The 23,600-nt window shown below is 49.8% G+C and overlaps 4 protein-coding genes across 4 annotated transcripts; 2 read left to right on the forward strand and 2 right to left on the reverse strand.

The window, feature by feature from the left end:
• Nucleotides 1-4,603: 4,603 nt before the first annotated feature.
• Nucleotides 4,604-6,331, forward strand: MIND_00645000 (uncharacterized protein; the record flags this gene model as incomplete). The annotated part of the gene is made up of 3 exons (XM_037363185.1): nucleotides 4,604-5,100; nucleotides 5,147-6,236; nucleotides 6,284-6,331. 3 exons carry the CDS (start codon nucleotides 4,604-4,606, stop codon nucleotides 6,329-6,331), a joined length of 1,635 nt encoding a protein of 544 aa, XP_037221106.1.
• Nucleotides 6,332-6,426: 95 nt separating this feature from the next.
• MIND_00645100 (uncharacterized protein) lies at nucleotides 6,427-7,877 on the reverse strand (the record flags this gene model as incomplete). The annotated part of the gene is made up of 9 exons (XM_037363186.1): nucleotides 7,825-7,877; nucleotides 7,683-7,768; nucleotides 7,531-7,634; nucleotides 7,418-7,483; nucleotides 7,309-7,373; nucleotides 7,120-7,254; nucleotides 6,972-7,070; nucleotides 6,620-6,924; nucleotides 6,427-6,569 (listed from the first exon to the last, which is right to left on the reverse strand). The coding sequence occupies exons 1-9, from the start codon at nucleotides 7,857-7,859 to the stop codon at nucleotides 6,427-6,429; spliced, it is 1,038 nt and encodes a 345-aa protein (XP_037221107.1). The 5' UTR covers nucleotides 7,860-7,877.
• Nucleotides 7,878-16,788: 8,911 nt separating this feature from the next.
• Nucleotides 16,789-18,744, reverse strand: MIND_00645200 (Chondroitin AC/alginate lyase; the record flags this gene model as incomplete). Its single annotated transcript, XM_037363187.1, has 9 exons — nucleotides 16,789-17,421; nucleotides 17,470-17,605; nucleotides 17,650-17,817; nucleotides 17,867-17,885; nucleotides 17,933-18,028; nucleotides 18,079-18,243; nucleotides 18,298-18,353; nucleotides 18,404-18,470; nucleotides 18,522-18,744. The coding sequence occupies 9 exons, from the start codon at nucleotides 18,742-18,744 to the stop codon at nucleotides 16,789-16,791; spliced, it is 1,563 nt and encodes a 520-aa protein (XP_037221108.1).
• Nucleotides 18,745-19,922: 1,178 nt separating this feature from the next.
• Nucleotides 19,923-21,633, forward strand: MIND_00645300 (Auxin efflux carrier transmembrane protein; the record flags this gene model as incomplete). Its single annotated transcript, XM_037363188.1, has 7 exons — nucleotides 19,923-19,975; nucleotides 20,031-20,118; nucleotides 20,172-20,244; nucleotides 20,290-20,430; nucleotides 20,480-20,583; nucleotides 20,635-21,422; nucleotides 21,468-21,633. 7 exons carry the CDS (start codon nucleotides 19,923-19,925, stop codon nucleotides 21,631-21,633), a joined length of 1,413 nt encoding a protein of 470 aa, XP_037221109.1.
• Nucleotides 21,634-23,600: the final 1,967 nt, after the last annotated feature.

Genomic DNA, 23,600 nt, shown 5'->3' on the forward strand with positions numbered 1-23,600 from the left:
TCCGACTTCGGAGGGGTCTGAGGAGCACGAGAGATGGGTATTCGCCCGGAGAATAGACGATATTAGCCTAGCGACTACATCTTGTAAGTACGACTTTTATACGCTACGGTATTAGGGATGGATCGGATGGGCGCTAGGCCCCAGGGCGGATCGGATGGGCGCTGCGCAGGGTCGTAGGGGTGAACGGAAGGGGTTGGAAGAATGAGGGGGCGTCCAGGAGGACGGCGGTATACGGGCCCGTGCGGCCTTACGGCCCGGACGGCCCGACCCGAACCGTGACATTTGTCTTCTGTTCCCCTATAAGACTGATCAAACTTTGATATAACATCAGTATTAATAATGATTATACTTAATAAATGAATGTTAAGTTCCTTTTCTTCAGGCCGAAGACCCGTTATATAATTTGGAAGACTATATATATAGAAAATAATTAATAATCCCAATTTGGACAGAAATGATGTAGCTGGTTACAATCATCAAAACTTTTGATGGCAATCAAAAATGTTTCCACATTGATGACATTATCTAGATGCCATCAATTCCATCATCAATTCCCATAATAGTAGTCTTAAATAAATAAAATAAGCCTTTGAAGGAATGTGACATATGTGACAAAAAGCCCTGCTCAGTGTATTTGACAACCGTTATGCTAGCTGTAGCTAGTTGCATTTGTAAAAATATAACGCCTATGGCTCATAAGGTACAGTGGTGGAGAATCAAAGCTGACAACTTCTTAAAACTGTGGCCCAGCTATTACTGCTATAAGAAATCTGAGTTTAGAATCAGATTTGGAGGGTCTGATAACCCCTATATAGTATTTTTACGTAGTTTTAATCTTAGGATTTAGTCTAATCTTTTTAGAATATCTTCTCTGTAGAATAACATGCTAGCATTATATGCTGCTTTGTCATGATCTGATAAAACACATTGAAAATTATTTGGGCAGTGTTTAAGACAGTTGTAAAGAGCAAACACCAATACTATTAACATTGCCCATACAGGCAGACCTTGATTTCTATCTTTAATCTCTGTGTCAGGGGAAACCCTGATGCTGTCACTTTATCTTATTAAGCACCGCATCTGCAGTTACATCTCCACTTGCGTCTCCATATCTCTACTTGCATCTTTGCATCTCCGCTCAGGTCTCTGCACCTCCACACCCTAATGCTCCCTTTACTGCCTTCACCACTGCCTCTTTGGAGCTTCGAGAGCTACTGTCAGGGGAACCTTCCTTTCGGCCTCTCAGAGACGACTCTGATTCTGATCTGATTCTGATGGTGTCTCTGGTCCGGCCCTCCATCTCACCCGCATAATCACCAATCTGTCAACACCCTCCTGACAGTCACCCTAAGACCTTGCCTGTAACGAGGCCTTCTGTGCCCAACAGCAGCAGCTATAGACAAGTAGTATTTAGCTACCTAGCAGGTAGACCCTTAAAGTTTCTTTTCTTTGCATCCTCCCCTGCTAGGTCAGCTTCATTTGCATTTGCTTACCAATGTTTATGCTTTAAATCCTCTTCTGCTAGGACCTTAATCTCAGGCCTCTAGGGTTGCTCTTACAGCTACTAAGTATTCAGCTAGGATCTATCAGCAACACCTGACCTCAGATTTTATAGAGCTTCTAGCTCTTATAAAAACTTAGTATCCTATTTAAGAACAAAGCCTTAAGAGATAACTTACAAATTATAGTCGTTCAGGAAGTATTGAAGAACATAAGGTGAAATCACCTTAGGAATGTGTTTATAAATAAGAGAGGCTTATAAGAGCACTAAATAGCTTGAGCTTAATACAGTGTTTAAATAAGAGTTGATGTTTTACCTTATTCTCCTGTTAAATAAAGGTCTAAATTCTATGTTCTCAAAGACATGCTATTGTCTATTTTAAAAGCAAGCATTTGATGGCATTTGTTATTATTTGTTCTTCAAGACCTTGACTACTTAATCAAGTTGACAATACCATTTAAATCTGTTCTAAATAAACGAGTAAGTCAGGTAAACTTGGAAATGTACATAAGTTACTAGCTGAACTCCCAGTACAGAAATAAAAGAGGTGTAAAGTTATCTTCCAACACACATTCCCAAATAGTATTCAGTAGGCAATTAATTAGTTGATCTTCAGGAGCAGCAATATTCAAGTGCAGTACACCTTCTAGCATATTATCAGGGTTGTGCTCTACAATAGCTCAGAACAAAGATATAGGTTCTATATTGTGATAAACCAGATGTGATGTCAATAGTTCATATTGCTCCTATAGCTGCTTAGATTGAGAAGTAAAAACTTCCTACCAAGTATCAGTTAGAACTAGTTTGAAAAAGGTGATTCGGTCCTAAGGTCCTGTTATATTAAAGGTTAATATTGTTGTGGCCTCTCAGTTAGACTAAGTGTGCTTTGCAATCCTTTAAATAAGGCAGCCAATCTTTGAGTTTTTGCTTAATAGCAGATATTAACTAGGTGAAAGTGTTATGATGGTGCCTTCAAAAGATGTCTAATTTGAGCATGTATTTTGAAAGATAAGCAAATATTGGTAGAAAAGCTAAAAGGACACTTATAATAGGATTTGAATTAATGCATACTTAGAACGTTTTTGTTCTGCCACATCAGGTGTTTGATTATAGCAAGTACAGAAGTTTCATTACTTAGTCAACAGGGTGGAAATAAGCAGCAGTTTTTTTCTTTTTATTATTACTATCACTTGTAATTTGAAGCCTTGTATAAATTAATAAGCTGACTGCAATAAAAGCCTCAAAACCTTTATCTTGACTACTATAGGACAGGGCTTCTAATAGTCCATTAACTTTGCCAGCTCCAGCTTTAGCTCCAGCCACCTGCCTTCTGCTATTAAATACTTCTACTTAAATTTAGTATTCTTGACCTGAGATAGAGACAGGACTAGAAGTTATAGTTTGAGAAGATCTGGTATCACAGCTTAGACCAAACAGGTAGAGGAACATAATTCAATTTATCTGTAACCCTCCAGTTGCGAATAGTCCAATCTAAACTTATAATTAAGGCTCAGGCTTACTCCCAGTTGCAAGACCGTTAAGTTACACTAATAAGTGTCAATTTTGTGCAAAAGCTCAGGTTTGTCTATTGATAGAGTTGGTAATCATTATTTATTAGATTTTTGTTTGAAGCAGAGGAGGAAGAGGAAGCATTAATATCTATATCAATGACCATTTCTTTGACCTCCACCATATCTACCTCTAAATGATCATCAGCCTGCTTGTCTTTGCCTGTTTCACAATCACAATGTCTAAATTCTTGCTCTATTACCTCATCTTTAGTGTCTTTTAGAGGTGCTGAGCCGCGGCATAAAGCTCCTCACGAGTGGCTGGACCTGAGGATGGTTCAACAGGTACCTGAGACCCCCATCCGCAGGTGTAGCCATCCGCGGATGGAGGTACCCTTTTTCCCACGGATGGCAGGGAGTGGAGGTCTTGGACTTAGTTCCTGAAGGTACCTGTAAATTCACTAAAATATCCTCAGAACTGGCATATAATAGATCATACAGTCTCAGATAGTGCAAGTTATACTTGTATTTTGCATTTTAACTTAAAACATAATTTTACTGCTCTGTATTTCCTTTGTTTATACCTAATCCACCTTTGTCCCATCCGCAGGTACCCTTAAAGGTACCTGTATCCATGGATGGAGGTACCTGATAAGCATAAATACTCAAGGATGGAGGTATGGCTGAATTGCCTGAAAAAACCTGCAGGTGAGTGGAGGTACCTTACCTGTGCCAGTCGTGAGGTGCTTTACCGCGGCAATAGGGCAGAGTTACAAGAAAATTTGTAGAAAAATTGTGATGACAAATAATTTCCCTTTCGGGAAGTCACATGGCTTAGTCATGCTTAGTCAATAGGGTAGGGAGGGTCTTCTGGGACTTATTTCACTTTTTCAACCCGATGTCTAGGATTTTTTTTTGTGCCTGCCCCTTGGACAGGCCAGGTCTTATCCATGACAGTCCATGGGGGGTGGTGTAAAATCTTTTGCATAGTAAAAGTTTTAGGCGGTTCTGGTGGATCTGAGCACAGTGCAGCCTAACCAAGGTGTTGTAGGCCTTCCCATAGGAAAGTAGTAAGCATATTATATGCCCACATAGTATTCCATGCTAAAATACTACAAATGTAGTACAAAGCCAACCTCAGGCCTGCCAGAACCCCCCCAAACTTTTGTATAGCAAAAGTTTTTTTCACCACCCCCTGGGACCCCCCCCCTACCCCATGTCCGTGATAAGGATCTTGGGACCCCCTTGGGAGAAATTGTGGAAACAGCCCAGTGCAGGATGACGTAGCAAGTCTTGTGTAAGCGGCACATGACAATGATGACATGCATCAACAACGTGCCTTGCATCTGCTCTTCCATCTCGTCCGCTGGTCGTGCTCGTTCTCGGGGACCACGACGGTGTTCAATGCTCTGTTCCCCATCCTGACATTACAAACCTGTCATCCGGCACGCAGCGGCAACTTGTGCCAGTGGCAAGGCATTGGCAATTGCTCAGATTGCTGTCCATATTACCGGGCACTGCCAACCTCTCCGACACCTGGAATGATGGGCTACAGGACATATGAGCGGCATGTGGAAGCTTGTCCTCCCCCTTGATGTCGCTGCACCTGCTCGACCTCCCCGCCGAAGTCCTCCTCGCATGCCTGGGCCACCTCCCGCTCGGCGACATCCTGTCCCTGCTGGCGCTGCACAACCGGAGTCTGAGCACGCTCATCTATGAGGCGCCGGCGATCCAGTTCCGCATGGAGCAGGCCGCGCACGCAGCGGTTGAGACGCCGTACGGGCGGGGTGCGGCCGCCCCGCTTTTCGCCCGGCGGCAGGCGCTGCGCGACAGGGAGGACCGCTGGCGGGCGTTTTCCCCGGTCGACCGCTGGGAAGTGGCGGTGCGCGACATGGGCCTGTATGACGTGGGCGAGGACTGCTATGCGCTGGCGTACAACGACGACCCACAGAGGGAGACGGGCCTGTTCGACCGCATGGAGTATATGTTCCTGGATGACCGGGGGAGATGGCGCGCGCCGGAGGACATCACGCTGCCTGTTGTCGACTTGTGCGTGGTGTCGGAGCGGGATCTCATGGTGGTGGTCACATTGTGGGTGTTGTGTGTTGTAACTCCGCTGTTTGATGACGTGAAACAGTGCTGCTAGTGCGGATATGTGTGCCCTCGCAGTGCACCTCAGGCAGTTGTCGACCGGCGCAGTGCAAGACGGGCTGCCCCGCAAGATCGATGTCACGACGGTCCCGGAGCGGTACGGCGTGCCGGACATCCGGGTCGAGGCCGCCGGCGCCACGCTCGCGCTTGCCTGCTGCTTCATGAACAGCGACGAACTGGACGGCGAGCACGACAAATTGCACGTTGTCCACTGGCCCTCCGGGCACGCCATCGCCGCGGTCCCGTGTGAAGTGCCGAGCTTCGTCTTCTTGCAGGACACCCTCATCCTCGCGCCGAACCCGCTAGCGCACACTCTTGATGTCCTCGCGGTGGGCGCCGAAACCGCCTCCTGGGTGCTTGCGTTCCGCCTCCCGTGGCTGCGAGTGGGCCAACGCATCTTCTGGGAGACATTTGCCTGCCGCGGCGCGCCTAACCCGCACAGCTCGCCCAGCCTCGCGGATGATCCTCGTTTCTCCGCCGTCAAAACACGCACCGCGTTCCGGCCAGATCCGGAGCAGTCCCTCCTCGTCCTCATGTTCGCCACGGGGCCGACCGACCAGCCTACGCCGGAGCCGGCCCGGACCGTCGTCGTCGTCGACCGGGCCGGCCTCGCGCAGTGCTTCCAGAGGGCGTACGAGCGGGCCGATCTCAGCGAGGGCGCCCCGCTGGAGGAAGTGCCGTTCGAGGTCTGGGCCCCGCAGGCGGCCGTGTGGCTCGACGCCTCGGGCATGGGCCTTTCGGGATACGCCGCGACTGGCGTCGGCACACGCTTCGCGGCACTGTCGGGGATCTCGGAGGCGGATCCGGAGTCGAAGCACGTGCGCGTGCTTGACTTCAGCGCGGCCAGTGTGGAGCACGTGCGGGCACAGCTTGGGGAGCGAGGCGCCAATGCGGACACCTGCATCGTGAGCGAGCACGCGACGGTTCGGCTTGTGAAGCCTGACTTTGATCTGCCGATGCACGACGCGTTTGCGGACGTCCTCGTCTCTGCGCTGCCCTACGTCGATATCGTCTCGCGGGAGGCGGTGGACTGGGAGAGTGTCCATCTCAGCAACGCGTGTATCATCGGGGAGAAGGTGTGTATACCTAACTGTGAATTATTAAATAAATTCATGGCTGACAGGGCTCGGTGGATGGCGGGAGGGTGCTCGATATATTGCACTTTGGATGATGCAATTCAAGTTGGTTCACCAAGTATATTCGGAAGCATCGCATTACATATCCACCTCTTTGAATTAACTACAATTAAAACAGTCGTCCAGCAGGTTAAGGCATCGGCTGTCCGTGTTTGCCAATCCCAGTTGCCACGCTCGCGTCATCCGCCATCTCCGCGTCCTCTGCCAGCTTCGACTCGAGCCCGCGGCCGCGGAGATCGTTGTCCTTGGCGACCTGCACAATCTGGTGGACATCTGCCCGGAAAGGTCAGCAGCAGGGATGAGGTTTGTAACGAATCACGCACGGATGCCGCCAAACGTGTCCATCCGGGTCGCGCGCTCGCGCGGGTGGCTGATGAAGCTGACGGCGGCGCGTGATCCGGACAAGTTTTCGGGATCGTCCGACTGAGTCGTGCCGCCCGCGCTCCCCGGCCGGCGCGCGACGAGGTTGAACAGCAGCGTGCAGCCATAGAGCCGGCCCAGGAGGAACCACGGCGCGAGCGAGATGCTTGTGCGCGGCCACACCACAAACGTGGTGAGGGTCACGACTGCCATGACCGCAGTCACGCTGCCCGTCTGGATCGCGCCGACGATGAGCCTTTGGATGACACTAGCGGGCTGTGAGCGAAGTGTGGGAGCAAGGCAAAAAAAACGCACGACTGCGTCCGCGCAAAGGCGCTCTTGTATGACCGCAGTGGCAAGACGAGCGCGGCGGCTATGCCGATGTCGGTAACGACAGCTGCAATGAGCCAGACCCTGCCGACGAGTCAGTGCCAGAGACTGTGAGGGGAAACGGGCAGCGCACATGCAGAGGGGGATGATCCTGTCTCTTTCCACGACCGCGTCACGCATTGCGGCGCCGATGCCTGCCGCAAAGGCGCCCGCAGTCGACGTCAGCGCGGCGAGGCACAGCGCGACGGAGACGACGTAGTTCCGGGACCTGTAGGCACGGTCAGTTGATAATGAGGTGACAGGTCTGGCATAAAAGCCCTACAGGTTCCAGTACCGCCACGTCAGATACCAGTGAACGATAACCGAGCCGATGCCCGAGGTGATGGCCTGGTGTGCGTTAGGAAACGACATGTAGCGTACAAGCCACGCACATGGATAGACCCTGGCCATGGGTTCCGCGCGAGAAACGCCGGCTCTCCCCAGTGAGCCACCAAAAACTTGAAGCAGTCAATGCACGGCGCCGCAGGCCATCGACAAGACGCACCAGATATGCGTATGCGAAAACCGCCAGCGTCCCAAGAGTGTCGACAAAAAGCGCCACGCCCACGATCCATCGCACTACAGTACTGTTTGCGCCGGGAGAAGAATCTGGGATGGCTGAGATGCTTGAGGGAAGAACGAAATGAAGGCACGCACGCTTCTTGTTCCAGTAGTACTGATACGCGAGCAGCAGCTCCAGTGTGTAGACTATCACATTGAGCCATGAGCCAACCAAAACGGGCCTGCGGGGGACATCAGTCGGGCATGTCGGAGTGCGCCACGCATCAACATCACGCACGCAAAGATGTTCTCCAGGGAAGCGGCGGTCGCCATGATGAGTGCATACCCGAGAAGCCCGAACGGGTTAATAAAGCCATGACGTGCGCTCAGGAGGATGATGGTCGTCGAGAGCAAAGTGCCTCGGACGTGTGAAATTGTGACAGCGGGCGATCAGGCCCCGCGTCCGGCGGCCGCCCCAAACTGCAAGAGACGCCCGCCCAGCGCCCGCCTTTATATGATTCGCCCTGGCGTATCCCAAGGTGCTAGGGGCGATTGACATCGATACTCGGCTTGGGGGTATCCTGAAACCTGCACGAATTCCAAACCACGCCGGGTGACAGCAGCCGCCCAGCTCTGAAACGACGTCGGCGCGCATAATCCGTTGAACGTAGCGGCCTCCGAGTGTGATCCAAGGATAGAGGGTCTGGACCGCGCGATGTAGTCCAAGGTGCGGTGTAGGGCTCACTGCCAGTCACTGGCAGGAGCGCTCTCCTTCTTGCACACAGCCCTGCCAGTTTCGGCTCAGGCATGAGCGCCAAAGAGCCCAAGTCCTTGAGTCCCCCCTGACGAACACTTCAACTGCCGGCGTCATCACCTAATTAGGAGTGAGTTTGGCCCAAATTTCTTTGGAGGATGTTGTCCGGATTTGGCTCAGACTGTAGTATTTTACGCGTCACACTGCCGATAATTCACATGTCACACAGATTCAGGGGGAAACACATCTCTAAATGGTGATTTCTGACATTTCCGGGCACCTCCGGTGCCAAGGGTTGCTATTAAGAAATATTTCAACATCACACCAGATTTGGTATGCAAAATCAAGGGGGGGTGTCAAGATGCTTATCACAGACATGTGGTAGGGGCCCAGGAAGGGTAAAAAAACTTTTGCCATATAAAAGTTTGGGGGACCACATTTGTAGTATTTTAGCATGGAATACAAAGTGGGTATACAGAGTGCCTCCTACTTTTCTATGGGGAGGCTGCAGTTTTATTGCAGTATTTATTGCATAGGCCTTTTGAGTGCTCTCATTACAATTAGGATGGGAGCTGTGATGTATCATCCATCCTAATTAGGTGGGTAATGTGGAATCCACAGGTGGATATCCAAGGCTGAGGTTACCTTGTAAGATTCCAGCCCAGGATTTATTCACTTTATAGCGGCTTTCAAGGGGGGTTCAAGATCCTTATCAGGCACATGGGGTGGGGGGGGGGGGTCCGGGGGGTAAAAAAACTTTTTATATATAAAAGATTTGGGCCTTATATGGGTGTAAAGACACTGAAAATATAGTGTATAAACTCTCATTTCTATAGTTCACAACCCCCATACTTATATCTATATACTTTCAGGCCCATGAGCCTGGATAGTACACCCTATCACAGGCCCATCATCAGGTAATGGATGAGAGGTGATGTCAGGGGAACCTCCCTTTCGGCCCGGAGACGCGCCCAATTCCGGTCCGATTCCGGTTCCGACTCCGGTCTGGCCCTCCATCTCGCCCGCACAATCACCGATCCGTCAACGCCCTCCCGACGGTCGCCCTGGGACCTCGCCTGCGACGCCGCCCAAGCCTTCTGTGCCCGACAGCGGCAGCTACGGACAAGCAGTATATAGTCAGCTACCTAGCAGACGGACCCTCAGAGTTTCTTCTCTTTGGATCCTCCCCTGCTAGGACCTTGATCTCAGGCCTCCGGGGTTGCCCTTACAGGTGAACATATTGAACAGTGATATGGCCTGCCATGTGTATTTAAGGGTTCCAGGTATATAGATACCTACACACATATATATACAAATATATAAAAAAATTTGAAAAAAAAAAGTTTCACAAAGATTAAATTTTTTATGCCAATTTTGATCACATCAGTGGTCACATGATGCTGATCATAGGAACATATTACCCTATATGGTAGGAGGGGGGAGGGGGGGGTCCCCGGAGGGTCGGAAAAAAACTTTCCGACCCTATATCCGTGATTCGGATCTTGAACCCCCCTTGGCGGCTTTATTGGAGTATTTATCACAGTGTAGGGGTTTCAGTGCTATCCTCTCTAATTAGAATGACCAGTGGGGGGGTAATGGGACCAGAACAGAATTGGAAAAAATTTCAGTATTTCTCATCCTGAAGCATTTACACCGGGGCAATGCTTGCGTCAGATGGGAAATAACAGGGCTAGGGAAGACCTAAGGTAGGCGACATTTGATTTCATCGACCGTTACTGATGTGACTGATAGACACAGCCACGAGCGAAATTTTCGAGAGATATTTTGAGACTGCATTGTAATAGCCAGAAAACACCAAATAAACCATTAAATTTTTGGGGGCCCAAATTATGACTGAGAGTTTATGTAAGATCAAGCTAGGTAAGGGCTTAGACTAGCCTCCAAGTATGATTTTGAGCTTATTTCATGCATATCTATAAGTTGTACAAGCTAAGTTCTTTACGGTCTCATGTATAACAGCTAGATATCACGTCGGATGTGATTACATATACATGGCAATCAGTCATGTGATGTGACATATAACGCGCGAATATTTTCAGATCCTTGAGATGAAAATGCTCAGAAAGCCAAATAACAGCCAGAAAAAAATAAGGAATAATTTCTTAAAGAGGAAGGTATAACTTCATATTGGGGACAGATACAGCAAATCTAAAACCCACAATCTGCTCAGGCTACTAAATGCTTCATTTTCTAGGTTTTAAAATTTCTCCAAGTCATTCCCTCATGACGGAGTGAGGATGTCACGGATTTGATGCCATCACTCGATGAAATCAAATGTCGCCTACCTTAGTCTCTTTCAACTCTTTCAACTCTTTGTATACCACAGTCATAAAATTAAACATTATAATTATTCTTTGATGGCTGATCAAACACGCCGCCTGCCTTATGGTCTTTCAGGCTCTTTGTGTCTTTCATGAGAGGCAATGCTAAATACTATGCCAGTGGGCGTATTTGATCATTTAGCATCTTACTCCCTTCCTCATTCATGCCTGGAGTCAACATAACCAACAAGCGCAAGTGCATGAACAGCAACAGTCAGCAGCCCAGCACATCTAAGCGTGGTTGTGGAGGACGCGCAAACACTGCACAAGCCTTCTCCACAGTGGGTGCCAGCACCTCAATGTCCAGGGCTGGTACCACCCTCTGCAACACCACCTTGTAGACATGCATACCGGGCAGTATCATCAGATTTGGAGAATGCAACTGCGGTGTGTGGGCCCTTTATCTACTGGCAATTATGCTGTCAGGGGAACCCCCACTTCGGCCTCCTTCGGACTGTCCAAGCGCATCCGCGGCGTATCTGACCAGTGCCCCTCAGACGCCCCGACCTACCCCGACCCTCGGCCTCGGCCTCCTTCGCCCGCACAATCACCGATCCGTCAAGACCCTCCCAACGATCACCTTGGGACAGAGCCTGCGACGCCGCTCAGGCCTTCTGTGCTCTACGTCAGCAGTTACGGATGACCAGTATATAGTTAGCACCCTAGCAGGCGGACCCTTAGAGTTTCTTCTCTTTGGATCCTCCCCTGCTAGGCTTTCATCGGAGTCTTCAGGGTTGCCCTTACATATGCTTACTGCTTGTTCTACAGCAAACTTTTTAAAGCTGGGTTTGTTGCCTCAGTGGTGTGTTTAAGCAGACGCTGATGCAGCAAAGAGTGGTATGATCAGCGCCATGCTCATGTCGAAAATCTCCAGGCGCATGTGGATGATCTCATCATCAAAGCCAAGCAGCCAGTGCAGGATGTGCTGGCCCGTGCTTACCAGCTCCTCAGTCGCGTGACAGCAGGGACGATGAGCATATTGCTTCAGCCTTCACTATGATCTCACTTGCTGGTCTGAATGCATTTCATCCAGATGTCTTTGGTTCTTCCCAATTGCACTACAAACAGCTCCATCACATCACCATCTTCACTTTCCAAGCAATTGCCTGTTTCTTTGGGTTTACTGAATCATCTGTTTCTCTTGACATTGCACTTGATTCAGTGTTCCTTACTGATGATGTCTACAACCCTTTTATCATGTCAACACTTGGTCCTGATAGTTGTGCTGAAGAAACTAACCCTGGCTCAATTCTTGAGGCTGCAGTGCTGGATGCTGATCAGAAAGGCCGTTAGTAGGTATGTCCTGTGCTTGATTTTCTCCCCAGAAGCTCTGTGATCGCCGCTTTGACTAAGCCATGCTTGAAGACCTTCTAAAGCCTATTCTACAGATAGTCGGGCATCCTGCTTTGTGTGCGATGAGGCACATGACTGATGGAGGCCTGACAGATCAGCGCCAGGATGCCCAACTAGTCCCCAGGTGGATGATAGGCGGTAACAGGGTAACAACTCTTGACGGTTTGCCTCTGTACTACTAGAAGGTGCAAACTATGACTATTATAGGTCAGCTTTTGCGTAAGCCAGCAAGGAAGCAGGGTATCTTTAACACAAACCGTCGGTGCTGCATCACTGAATACTGTGGGCTAGCTGTGTCTCTCAAGGGCTTTCGAGCAAGGGTCTGACTGGTTGTGGCTGGACAGGGTACTCGGTGACCAACCACAGGTTCTGGTGCAGGTCTAGGCACTGGACATTCACCTGGCAGCACTTTTGGCTGAGTTTACTGGGAGTACAAGCCTGGTAGCAATTAATGTTGGATGCTGTAAGGGCAACCCTGGAGATCCCAACAAAAGCCTAGCAGGGGAGAATCCAAAGCGTGAATAAAGGCTATAGGAAATACACGGAGGGACCGACCTAGCAGGGGAGGATCCAAAGAGAAGAAATCCTACCTAAGGATCTGCCTGCTAGCGCACCAATTACATACTGGTCGTCCGTAACTGCCGACGTAGAGCACAAAAGGCCCAAGCGGCATTGCAAGCTCTGTTCTAAGGTGATCATTGGGAGGGTCTTGACAAATCGGTGATTGTGCGGGCGAAGGAGGCCAAGGACAAGGGTCGGGCTGGGACAGAGCGTCCAAGGGGGCGCTAATCGGATGCGCCTCAGATGTGCTCGGACGGTGCAAAGGAGGCCGGAGCAGGGGTTTCCCTGATAGACACGGCAAACCCAGACACGTCTCGACGTGTCCTGTACCATGAGGCGGTGGGCTCGCTCATGTGGGCAGCTATTGGCACACGGCCTAATATTGCCTTTGCCATGGGATTGTTGTTGAAATTTCACTGGTAAGCTGTTAAGCGGGTCTTCCACTACTTAGTGGGTACCAAGTCCTTGCGTTTGACTTACAGCGCTGGCAGAACTGGACTGGAAGGCTATTCTGACGTGGACGGCATGTCCCAAGAAGATCGACATGCCATCTCTGGCTATGCGTTCATCATAGATGGTGGTGTGGTCTCCTGGGGCTCAAAAAAGCAAGAGCTTGTAACGCTCTCAACCATAGAGGCTGAGTATGTCGCCCTAACCCATGCCTAAGGAGGCGATTTGGTTGTGCTTGCTCATGAGTCATCAGCGAGTTATTCCGCCCTCGAACACCCTATCACACTCTATGGCAACAACCAGTCGTCAATCGCCCTTGCTCATTCTGACATCGGACAGTTTCATGCACGAACTAAGCACATTGACATTCGGTACTACTTTATCTAATACGTGCTCGAACTCAGCACGATCCTACTTGTTTATTGTCCCACGGCGGACATGATTGCCGACTGCCTGACTAAGGCACTTCCAAGTGCGAAGGCAAAGCACTTCGCTGCTGCAATGGGACTGCATAGGGTTTGAGGGGAAGTGTTGGATGTAGCAAACCCACACCACGCCAAGTGGACGCCCTGACACGTCTTGAACGTGTCTGCACACGATACATGGACAACCAACTGCCCAGCATGGCAGTGATTATATATTTGATGGTGCTCGCAATGCGCCTGTCTCACGTTTTATCCTAACTGCTCATTCTGTATACTTATGACTATGAACCTAAGTTTGTATTTAAGTAGTGTCAACTCTACAATATAGTTAGTTCTTTCTCTCCCTTTTTGTCCCTGTTCAACAATCAATATATATGGATTCTCCACTATGACATCATAATGTAAAATGCTTAAATACCATATCTCTTTTCTGTAGTAGTTAGCTTTTTCCCAAGGTCAATTTACAGCTTACGCTAGTTCTATTGGGTCCCCATGTTATTTTACAGAGAAGATATTCTAAAAAGATTATATACTAAATCCTAAGGTTAAAATTACGTAAAAATACTATATGGGTTTTTCAGACCCTCCGAATCTGATTCTGAACTCAGATTTCTCATAGCAGGAATAGCTGAGCTACAATTTCAGTTTTAAAGAGTTGTCAGCTTTGATTCTCCGCAACTGTACCTTATTATCAGTACTAAGCTGATCATCGAGATTCAGGTCTCATTTCCAATTTGGAAAACTGTTCAGAGGTATCAGAGACCGATCAAAAACATCTATAACGGCTCACTGTTGTGATTGTCAACCCCAACATCAAACCCAAGCAGCTCCAACCCCTGTAGTGCACTCTTTTTATTTACTTTCCCAGATAACTTGGATTATCTCCTTGACTGTCAGCTCTGTACAAAGAAATCCCTGCCAGTTCAAGAAGATTTTTGCAAGCTGCATTCATATTATGGCCTTGGGTCCGAAACCAAGAAGCAAAAGACTATTGATAAGGGAGAGGGCATCTTGATATGATGAAAGGTTAGGTCGCTGATAAAATTCTTCCCATGCTGAGGTGACTGAGTCTATAAAAAAGGTTGGAATTTTGCTAACATTGCTATAACATTAGTGAGATCAATGCTAAAAATTTTACTAGGCTGCCTTTAGTAATGAGTATCAGCAAGGAATGGCTCTCCTTTCTTGTGTATTATTCAAAATATGAGAAGACAGTTGCTTGTGGAAGTAAACTATTAGAAGAGATACCAAGAAAGCATATTCTCTGGTCCATATTGCAAAACGGACCAAGAGGTTAGAAAACCCATAGATAGAATGCAGAGACATTCTATATAGACTTTGGATTATTATAAGTTGTTGGGTATGGTTTATCAAACAAATAAGATTGAAGTCATCAGGGCTTAGCGGTCTGATAAATGTCTTTTTTTTTTCTTTCATAGCTCAAAAATTTTGCAACCCTTATATAACGTAGGAAAATTATGTAAATGGACGCCCGTGCCGTGAACGTTATGCAGACAGTACCAGAAGGTGCTTTGCCAAGATATCTTGGCACCACAGTTGACGACGATCAGCACACTTTGATGTGTTCTGATGGGAGCCGACAGGGTGTCGCAGACAACTGACCGCCATATAATAGTCGTTGAGGTGTCGTGGTCAGTGATTGCCCAAGGTGCCAAGGCCCTTGGGATTGGATCTTGATTGCATCATCTGTATAATCTGTATCTTGCTAACGCCAAAGCTGATGCAATCCCTGATGATGGCACTGTGTACCTTTCGGCTGACAATGACTATATAGAGAAGTAGCATTCTGATATGCCTAGGTCATAGAAATGCATCTATACTATCCATCAAAAATTGATGATCGCCATCAAAAAGGGTTAGCCTCCTAGAAAGAGGCCTCTGGCCCTTCCGAGTCCAAGGCCATTGGGTTCCTGCCACCAGCCAAAGAGGCCTCTTGAGCGATCACTGCCACGACTCGTGGTCGCCACCATAGGACCAGGGATAGCCTCCACAGAAGGTCCCACACCTGCCCACGCCACGCCGACGCGTGCAGTCCCATTGGCGCAGGCCCACACCGTTTAGCCACACCCACATGTGAAGTCTCTAATCGCTATAGTCACTGCATCATTTACTTGGACAGCAGGGACAACATAACCATGTCTGTGTCTTTTGAGAATGATAGAAGTGTGACTTCAGGGGCCAACGTGGTGACGAGAAGATGTTGGTCAAGGAGAAAGGTTAGGGAGAGTATATAAAGGAATGTCTCCATCTAGGCCAAAAGCAGCTCATTCACTTAGGATTACTAGTAAAAACATGGCTACTGGTGAAGGGCCTTCCTCATAAAACCTGGGGGAGGGTTCATGAGTCACAAATGTCACACTTTTTTTTTTAAAAAAAAAAAACATTTTATGCATATTTAGGTGTTTGATCATGATATTGATGATGGAATTCATGGCGGCGAGATATATTGATCAATGTGGAACAATTTTTTATGGGCATCAGTGCTTTTGATGACTATATCAGGATACATCAATTTTGGCCTAATTAGGATGTATACCTTTGCCTTAGATCACAGGCCTACCTAGATGTTTATCCGGGTCTTCGGCCTGAAAAATAGTGATTTGCCTTTCCATATTTGGTAATATCTTAGTCATAGCTGTCAAACTTATTGAGATATTCACAATTGATTGAACGTCACATTTCTTGTCACCATACTTCTGGCCATTGGTGGCATGAGCTCCCCCAGGTTTTATGAGGAAGGCCGTTCACCAGTAGCCACAATTTTATTAGTAAAACTGGGTGCACATCCTGCCAAAAGTAATATTTTGGAGTTTCTCCAAGAGAGGGTCTGTCTGCCAAATTCCAATTTGATAGCTGTTTCAAGCTTTTCTTGTCAAAAAAGGTTGCAATGATTAGTTGAGATAATCGTGTATTGGTGGTAGAGGATATTATGAGAGATGTGATGTCAATTAGTACTCCAGGTCACATTTCTATTATACTGGCAATTGGCAACACAATCCAGCACTGATTGTCTCTACAATACTCAGTAGGAATAGTTTAGGATATGATAATACAAGTCAAGTCGTCAATTGTCTGTTGTTCTTATAAGCTGCTGATAAGCAAAGACATACCATTCTCCACTGCGGTTAGGCAATAGCATGGGTAAGACATACCCACATGGGTACATGGGTTTTACCCACATGGGTATGGGTATAGATAACAAATTTCCTACCTGCCAACCCATGTGTTGTCTTTTGGCTGAAACCCTGGTGTGTGATATGCTAGAAGAAGAAATGTATCCTGTGCTGTTTGTGAAGATGACCTTCAGTAAGTTCTTAAAATATATAGTACAGCATAAGATCAGTGTGAATGTCCAACTACAACAGTCCAATTACAGCACCCACCACACCCACCCACAAGCCCAGCATTGACGATGCCGAGCGTCCGCTCGCCGATCGCCCAGGAGCACCACCCGCGTTGTTGTTCGGGGAGGTATTGTCCGCTGGAGCCCCGCCCTGGCCACTGCTCCCGACGCTATTTCCACTGCCGGTTGCCGGCGGGCGCGGGCCAGTGCTGCTCGTCGCAGAAGACGACGGCTGTGGAGCACTATGAGAAGGCAAACTAGATCGTGACACGGCGGCAGAAGATACCCCACTCCCAGTCCGCACGCCCAGCGGCTGGTCCCACAGGAAGAACGCGTCGCCCGCGTACGGAAAGCCCGATTTCTTCAGGAAGTCTATGTATTTTCCATCGGCGTCGCCATATGTCGCCGCAACGGCGGCAACATTAGGGTAAATCTCGTAGGTGACGTCTGTCTCGCCCGACTTGGCGGGGTCTGTGCTCATGAAGAAGTCGACCGCCTTCTGGATTGTCGCCCCTGGCGCGAGACTACTGGTCTGCCACACATTTGAGGAAGGGTCCGCGTATTTTAATAAACGGGCAGCGGTGATCATCCCCGCGATGTTGAAGCCGCGGTAGTGGTATGGATGCGTCCGTGTAGCTTCAAGTGGCTGTAAGATGTCATTAGTTTGTCCTTCAAGATATGCTTGAAAACTCACCTGATCGCCATCCGCTGCGATCTGGTTCTTGAATTCGCCATCAAAGTACGCTCTCCCCGTCTTCGCTGCGCCGTCGTTGTCACCAACGAGGACCTGAAGTGCCATGAACTGGCCGGCGAAGAACGTGCCATGGTTACTATGGACTTTAATCAGGGATAGACGGACAGGTAACACACACACTTTTTCGCATCTCGGGCTTCTTGCGCAGTCGGCGCCGTCTGCAACCAGTTGATGTATGCCTTGCACCACTTGACGAATGCGCTGTCGATGTCCTGCGTCCACGCCGCCGCCTTCGTCTCGCGAAGGATGAGCACACCCGAGACGACTTTGGCCATCATGCGGAGGTCACTGGCGCATTCAGTTAGCGTGGCATCGAAGATGGATCGATGATACAGACAGGATGCCGGTGAAGGTGCCTAAAATAGATCAATCTCGGTCGCGATATCGACATCTGAATACGCACCAAGTTGTCCCGTTGGCCCCAGACGCATCTGGGCATACTTCAGGTTGGGATTCATCGCTGTTGCCTCGTCAAGAAACCACGTCTTGATGTACTTGACTGCATCACCCGCGTTGGCAAGAGCTAAATAGAGAGGTATCTTCACACACCGGCATTTGCCTGATACTTTCCCGCAGAACCCGCCTGGAACGTTGATGCGAGGGAGTTGTACAGGACAGCGTCGGACACGTTGAAGAAGGACTGGAAGTCGTTGGGGATGCTGCGGTCAGGATTGACCTGGCCGTCTCGGTTCACATAGGGACAGGTTGTACGGACTATGAAAGATGAATCAGGCATCGAGTCGATGATGGGGCAGATGGACGGCGTACTTTCAGCGGGCGTAAGAACCGTCGTATTTTTAACTGACGAGCAATCGGGCCATTGGCTGTTACCGGTAAGGTAAGCGAAGCGCAGAAAGGATAGTGGACGACGCACTATGGGGCCCAGCTCATGTAGTCATGCTTATCGTTGCTCGGGGCGACGACGGGCTTGAAGGTGACGCCTGAGGGAAACTATATCAGTGAGATTAAAAACCAGCAAGGTAGACACGCACTCCAAGGCCCGTGTGAATTCAGCTCCTCGGCCCACGCAACGATGGTGTTCTGCGCGCTTTTCAGGCTGGCAGGATATTTTCCGTTCAGCCCCGCGATATATCCGGGGTCGATAAAGTCATTAGCGTATTGAACGAAAGGGTTGGCCGCCCAAATTGGCGAAGAAAAGATTAACAGTTGAGAAAGAAGGGAGAGGCGAAGGAGTGAAGGTGTAGAGGGCGACATTAGGGAGAAACACGCGGGCGGCGCCGCAGATGGGTAGGCGGGTTGGGGGGAGGGAAAGGGTGGGACAGAGGAGAGGTAAAACCTTAAAGTAAGACCATGCTGCGGAGGCAGTGCGTGTGAGTGCGATCTTCCCGTCCGATAGCTCGTCCATCAACTCCGTCTTGCAAATCGTCTCTATGCTGATCGTTAGACTTGGATGCCGAAGTTTGGACAAGCGCCGAGCTGGCGCCGAGTGGCGTTGCCCAAGTTTCGACAAGAATTTGTTTCGAATGCTTGGGGCGCTGATGTCGGTCGGTCGAGGCTAGATAACGGGCGCCGAGCAATATTGCTGGTTCGGCGCGGCCTTGTTGGGACCCGTTACTATTTTCTATCCTCGGCATTCAACCCACAATCTGGAAGGAGCATTGAATAGACCTGGTTGAACCTGAGATTGACTTGAGACCAAACACCCAGTTTGACGGCGTCGCCATCACGACTGCGTGGATAGGATAGGATTGCTTACACAAGACCGGGAGTAAAAAATGAAAAGGGGGCGCAGATCGCGGGATGGCAACAAGCAGTGTCCTCGGCAACGTCAGCAGAATGCCCCGAAGAAGAGCAAACCGACCACGTTAGACGTCGTCCAACTAGGCTGCAGCCATTGAGCCAGTGCGGACACCATCGATGTTGTCGTCAACGAAAAGAACGCTGTCACGCGTGACGAATTATTTATCGTGACCCGCTGATTGACCCGCTCGGCGGAGTCGTCAGCAAATGTGGGTCAGAAGTTTGTAAGCGTCAGAGTGGGAAACAGAGCCTTTGACTTGCCTGCGAGAACGAGCACGACAAGCGGACGCGCTGGACACAAATTGGATGCAAGGCACGCATGTGCCGCTCACGAAAGCCGGGCTACGTCATCCCGATCAACCATCTTTCCACCCTCCCTCCACCGGCTCACATTGGCCAACGACAAAAGCCGGGGCCGCGACGCTCTCTACTCACGACGCGCAAGGTGTGGCGGCGCCTGGCACTGCGACTCATGGGCCGCCTGTCGGCAACGGGTCATCCATGAGCCCTATCGGGCCGAGCTTCGCTTGGCTGCTCGTTTTTTCCCATCCCTCCGATAGCCTTCGCCTCCCTGGTCCTCCTCCTCGTGCCCGCCCTTTCTTTCCCTCGACCAAGGGGCCTAGCAGCTTTCGATGCTCTCCGCGGGGCAGCTCATCTGGACGTCTTGCCGCCCGTTACTCCGGCTGTGCGTTTGCTTAATGCTCTTAGGGCAATATGACTCATATGAAGCCGTTTTCTAGCGTAATATGCACTGGCTTTGGCTTCGTCGTCACGAAAGCAGACCTGTTCCCTGCCGTCGCTGCTCAAGGCGCGAGCCAAGTTCTCCTCGTATGTCTTTCTTTCCTTTCCGCCCTGTCGCTGCCTCGCTGAAGGGGGTGCAGAATGTTACATACCCCAGCCTCATGTTCAGCAAGATCGTCCCGGCCTTTTCGGTGTCGAACATCCACTCAATAGGTCTGTCTTCTTCCTGGCCTTCTCGCGTCGGCTGACAGAGAGCAGCCCCCATCCTGCTTGTCGCAGTGATTTATATCTTTATCGGCCTGTTCATCGGGTGGGCCGTGAAGCAACTGTTCTGGGTCCCACATCGCTTTCGCTGGGGCATCATCGTCGCGGGCGGGTGGGCTAACACGGGCGACATACGTGCGCGGCCTGCTTCTCTACGCCGTGTAATACTGACAGGAGCCAATAGCGACGGCGGTGGTCGTGAGCATCATGAGTGCGGCGCCGTTCAACGGCACGGAGGATGAGAATCTGAGCGTGGCGTATATATCGGGCTTTCTGTTGGTCGGGCTGGTGCGTGATGGTCATTTTTTCTCCCCCTGCGTAGAGCTTATGCGAAAACAGATGTCGTTCTTTATTCTCGGCGGTATTCGCCTCGTCACGCAGGACTTTGTTGGGCCTGATGTCGAGGACGAGGATGTACGGGCTGAGTTGAAGCAGAGACGGCGGGAGGCGTGGGGAGTGTTGCGACTTTCGGATAAGAAGTCAGCAAGGCCAAAGGAAGACGATGTTGCGGGTGATATCGAGAAAGGCGTCGCTGGCGCCAAACACGTTTCCTTCATGCATGATACGACTACACGCCCCCTGCCGACAACACACCACTCGCATGTCGCTTCCACCACCGCCATTGACGGCGAAGACACGATCGCGGCGCTGTCCCGGCCGGCAAGCCCTCACCCTCGAAACCCCACCTTCTCCTCCCCTCAAAATCGCTTCATCGCCTTCCTCCGGGCGTTCCTGCGCAATCTCATGCAACCCATCTCGGCCAGCATCCTCGTCTCGTTCATTATCGCGCTTGCTCCTCCCTTAAAAGCCCTATTTGTTGCGGACCCCGGCGCTGAAAAATGGCACATCCACCCAGCGCCGGACGGCCTCCCTCCGCTCTCCTTCCTGCTCGACACCGGCGCGTTCATTGGAGGCGCGGCGGTGCCTATGGGGCTCATCTGCCTCGGGTCGGCACTTGCGCGCCTACGAGTACCCAGCCGTCTCCGCGACCTACCAGTCGGCGCCATCGTCGGGCTGAGCATTGGCCGCCTGGTCGTGTTCCCCGTGCTTGGCGTGCTCATCACGCGGGGATTCGTCAAGGTCGGGGTGATCGATAGTGGCGACAAGGTGTTGCAGTTCGTGTGCATGTGTGTATCTGTTTACTTACTATTATCTACTCACTGTTCGTACAGGTTCTTTTCCTGCCTGCCTACAGCAACGACGCAGGTGTTTGTCACCCAGGTCGCGAGCGGGACCGGCAGCGCCGAGCATTTGGCGCCGTTCCTCCTCCCGCAGTACGCGCTGATGCTAGTGTCGATGACGGCGTTGACGGCGTATTCGCTTCAAGCGCTGTTCTAGTACTAGTAGATGCGACTTACGCAGTGGGATGTTCTTAGACTGGGGTTCAATATAGAAATACATGTGTGCCTTCAAAATACTAGTTAGATACCATCCTTTCGGAATTGTGGGACATGTATTCGTCCTTCAATTGTACTGTCACATTTATGAGTTGTCCCAGAAGGATGAAGTAGTAGACAAAAAAGATGTATATTTTAACAATGTGGAAAGCACATGGGGGTTTTGCGCAAAAGCGGCGACCCGGACCTGGGCATTCTTGTGAGAAATCAAGTGCCAAAGTGTAGGTACCTGCAAGCCTAGGCTACTCATCAGCAGTGACTACCCTGGACATACCTGCTGGTGGCCTGTCATAAGTACTAATATGACTCCATATCCATGCCTTACCCAACAACTAATGTTTTCCATTTAACACGCATGCAACCTCTCAATAAAAGTTGAGCAATACTTATTTTAATTTATCTAAGACTCCGGGCAAGTCAACATTTTATTGCTTGTCCAAAATCTTGTCCTGGGGTGTTCATAGTAGGGCAGAGTCAAATAAATATATTACACAAGTGTGATACATGCCCAGAAGTGTGTCTATCTTATAAATCTAATTTATATCTCTTGCCTTTTGCCGTCCACTGCCCAAAAGACTGAGCAGCACTGTAATGCCAACGAGACCTTGGAGATAATTGGGATTATGACTCCCCATCTTCTTGGCATCAGCTGCCCAGTTATTATGCTGATTGGGGTCAATTGTCTCTTTGAGCAGTAGTAACTCGGATTTCAGCTGCAGCAATCTTCACTGGGCTGTTTCCATAATTTTTCCCTGTGTGTCAGGGGAAACCCTGATGCCGTCACTTGATCCCATCAAGCGCCGCGTCTCCGCTCATGTCTCCGCATCTCCGCTCACGTCTCCGCATCTCCACTCACGTCTCCGTGTCTCCACCCGAGTCTCTGTATTCCTGCACCCTGACGCTCCTCCTCCACTTCTCCCACCACATCCCGCATCCAGTGGTCTCCAACCTCCGACTCCCATGGCCACCCCTTTCTGGGAGTCTCTCCGGAGTCACCATCAGGGATTACTAATGCCATCGGAGACCTCTCCGGATGTGGACGCACCACTTTCCTCTGAGACCTCAAGCCTATGGCCTTATAGCCTCTCTGGGCTGTCGCTCATCAAGGTCTCCCTGCAACCTCTACCCGTTGGACCTCTTGGGTGTCCCCAACCTATGTCAGCGTTCGGGCTTACGTTCGGATGGCTGAGCCCCGCCATGGCTCCGCCCCCCACTCCGCCACCACGGCCCCCGTGATCGGGTCTTCCTTTGAGTGAGGCCTACTGCCGTTAAGGCTCGTGCCTACTGCAGCACCCCAGGTTGCACGCCCTCACACCTCCACCTCTTTGGAGACGTCCGGGGACGTCTCCAAGTGACCCTCCTGTCGCTACCCTCCAGTGGTCATGGCTGGCCGCCATTCCCATCAGTCCTTTCCGACACTCCCCGGCCCTTGGGCTAGACCGACTTCTGATTTTGAGCCTTGCAAGGTTGCCCTTACACTGTGAAAAGTTAGGTAAAAAATATTTCAAATTTCGAAGAAATTTTAAGTCAAAATTTGAACTTTTTTTTTGGCAGCTTTTGCTTCAAAAATGTCAGAAAAAAACTTTTGAGTTTTTACCTACTTATTACTAAGAAAAATGTCAGACTATATATAGAGAAAAAAACTAGGAGGAAAATTTCAAGTTTCTCACCTCGGCTTGCTTATGTCATTCACTACAATGCCCCAAAGTTGCGTAATCCGCCCTTGATCGTGGTGTATGACGGCCACATCAATGATGACAGTGGAAGGTGGTCAACCGGCCAGTGATTGGGGAAGACGTGATGCCAATGGGTTGGATTTTGGTTGGTGGGACTGACTGAGATCACTAGCATCAAATTAGTATACTAGTACCATAATTTGCACTTTACATAGAAGATAACCCTAGCTGA

This window comes from Mycena indigotica, assembly GCF_014461135.1.
Source record: "Mycena indigotica strain 171206Taipei chromosome Unknown Mind.scaff0005, whole genome shotgun sequence".
In the NCBI taxonomy this organism is placed as follows: domain Eukaryota; kingdom Fungi; phylum Basidiomycota; class Agaricomycetes; order Agaricales; family Mycenaceae; genus Mycena; species Mycena indigotica.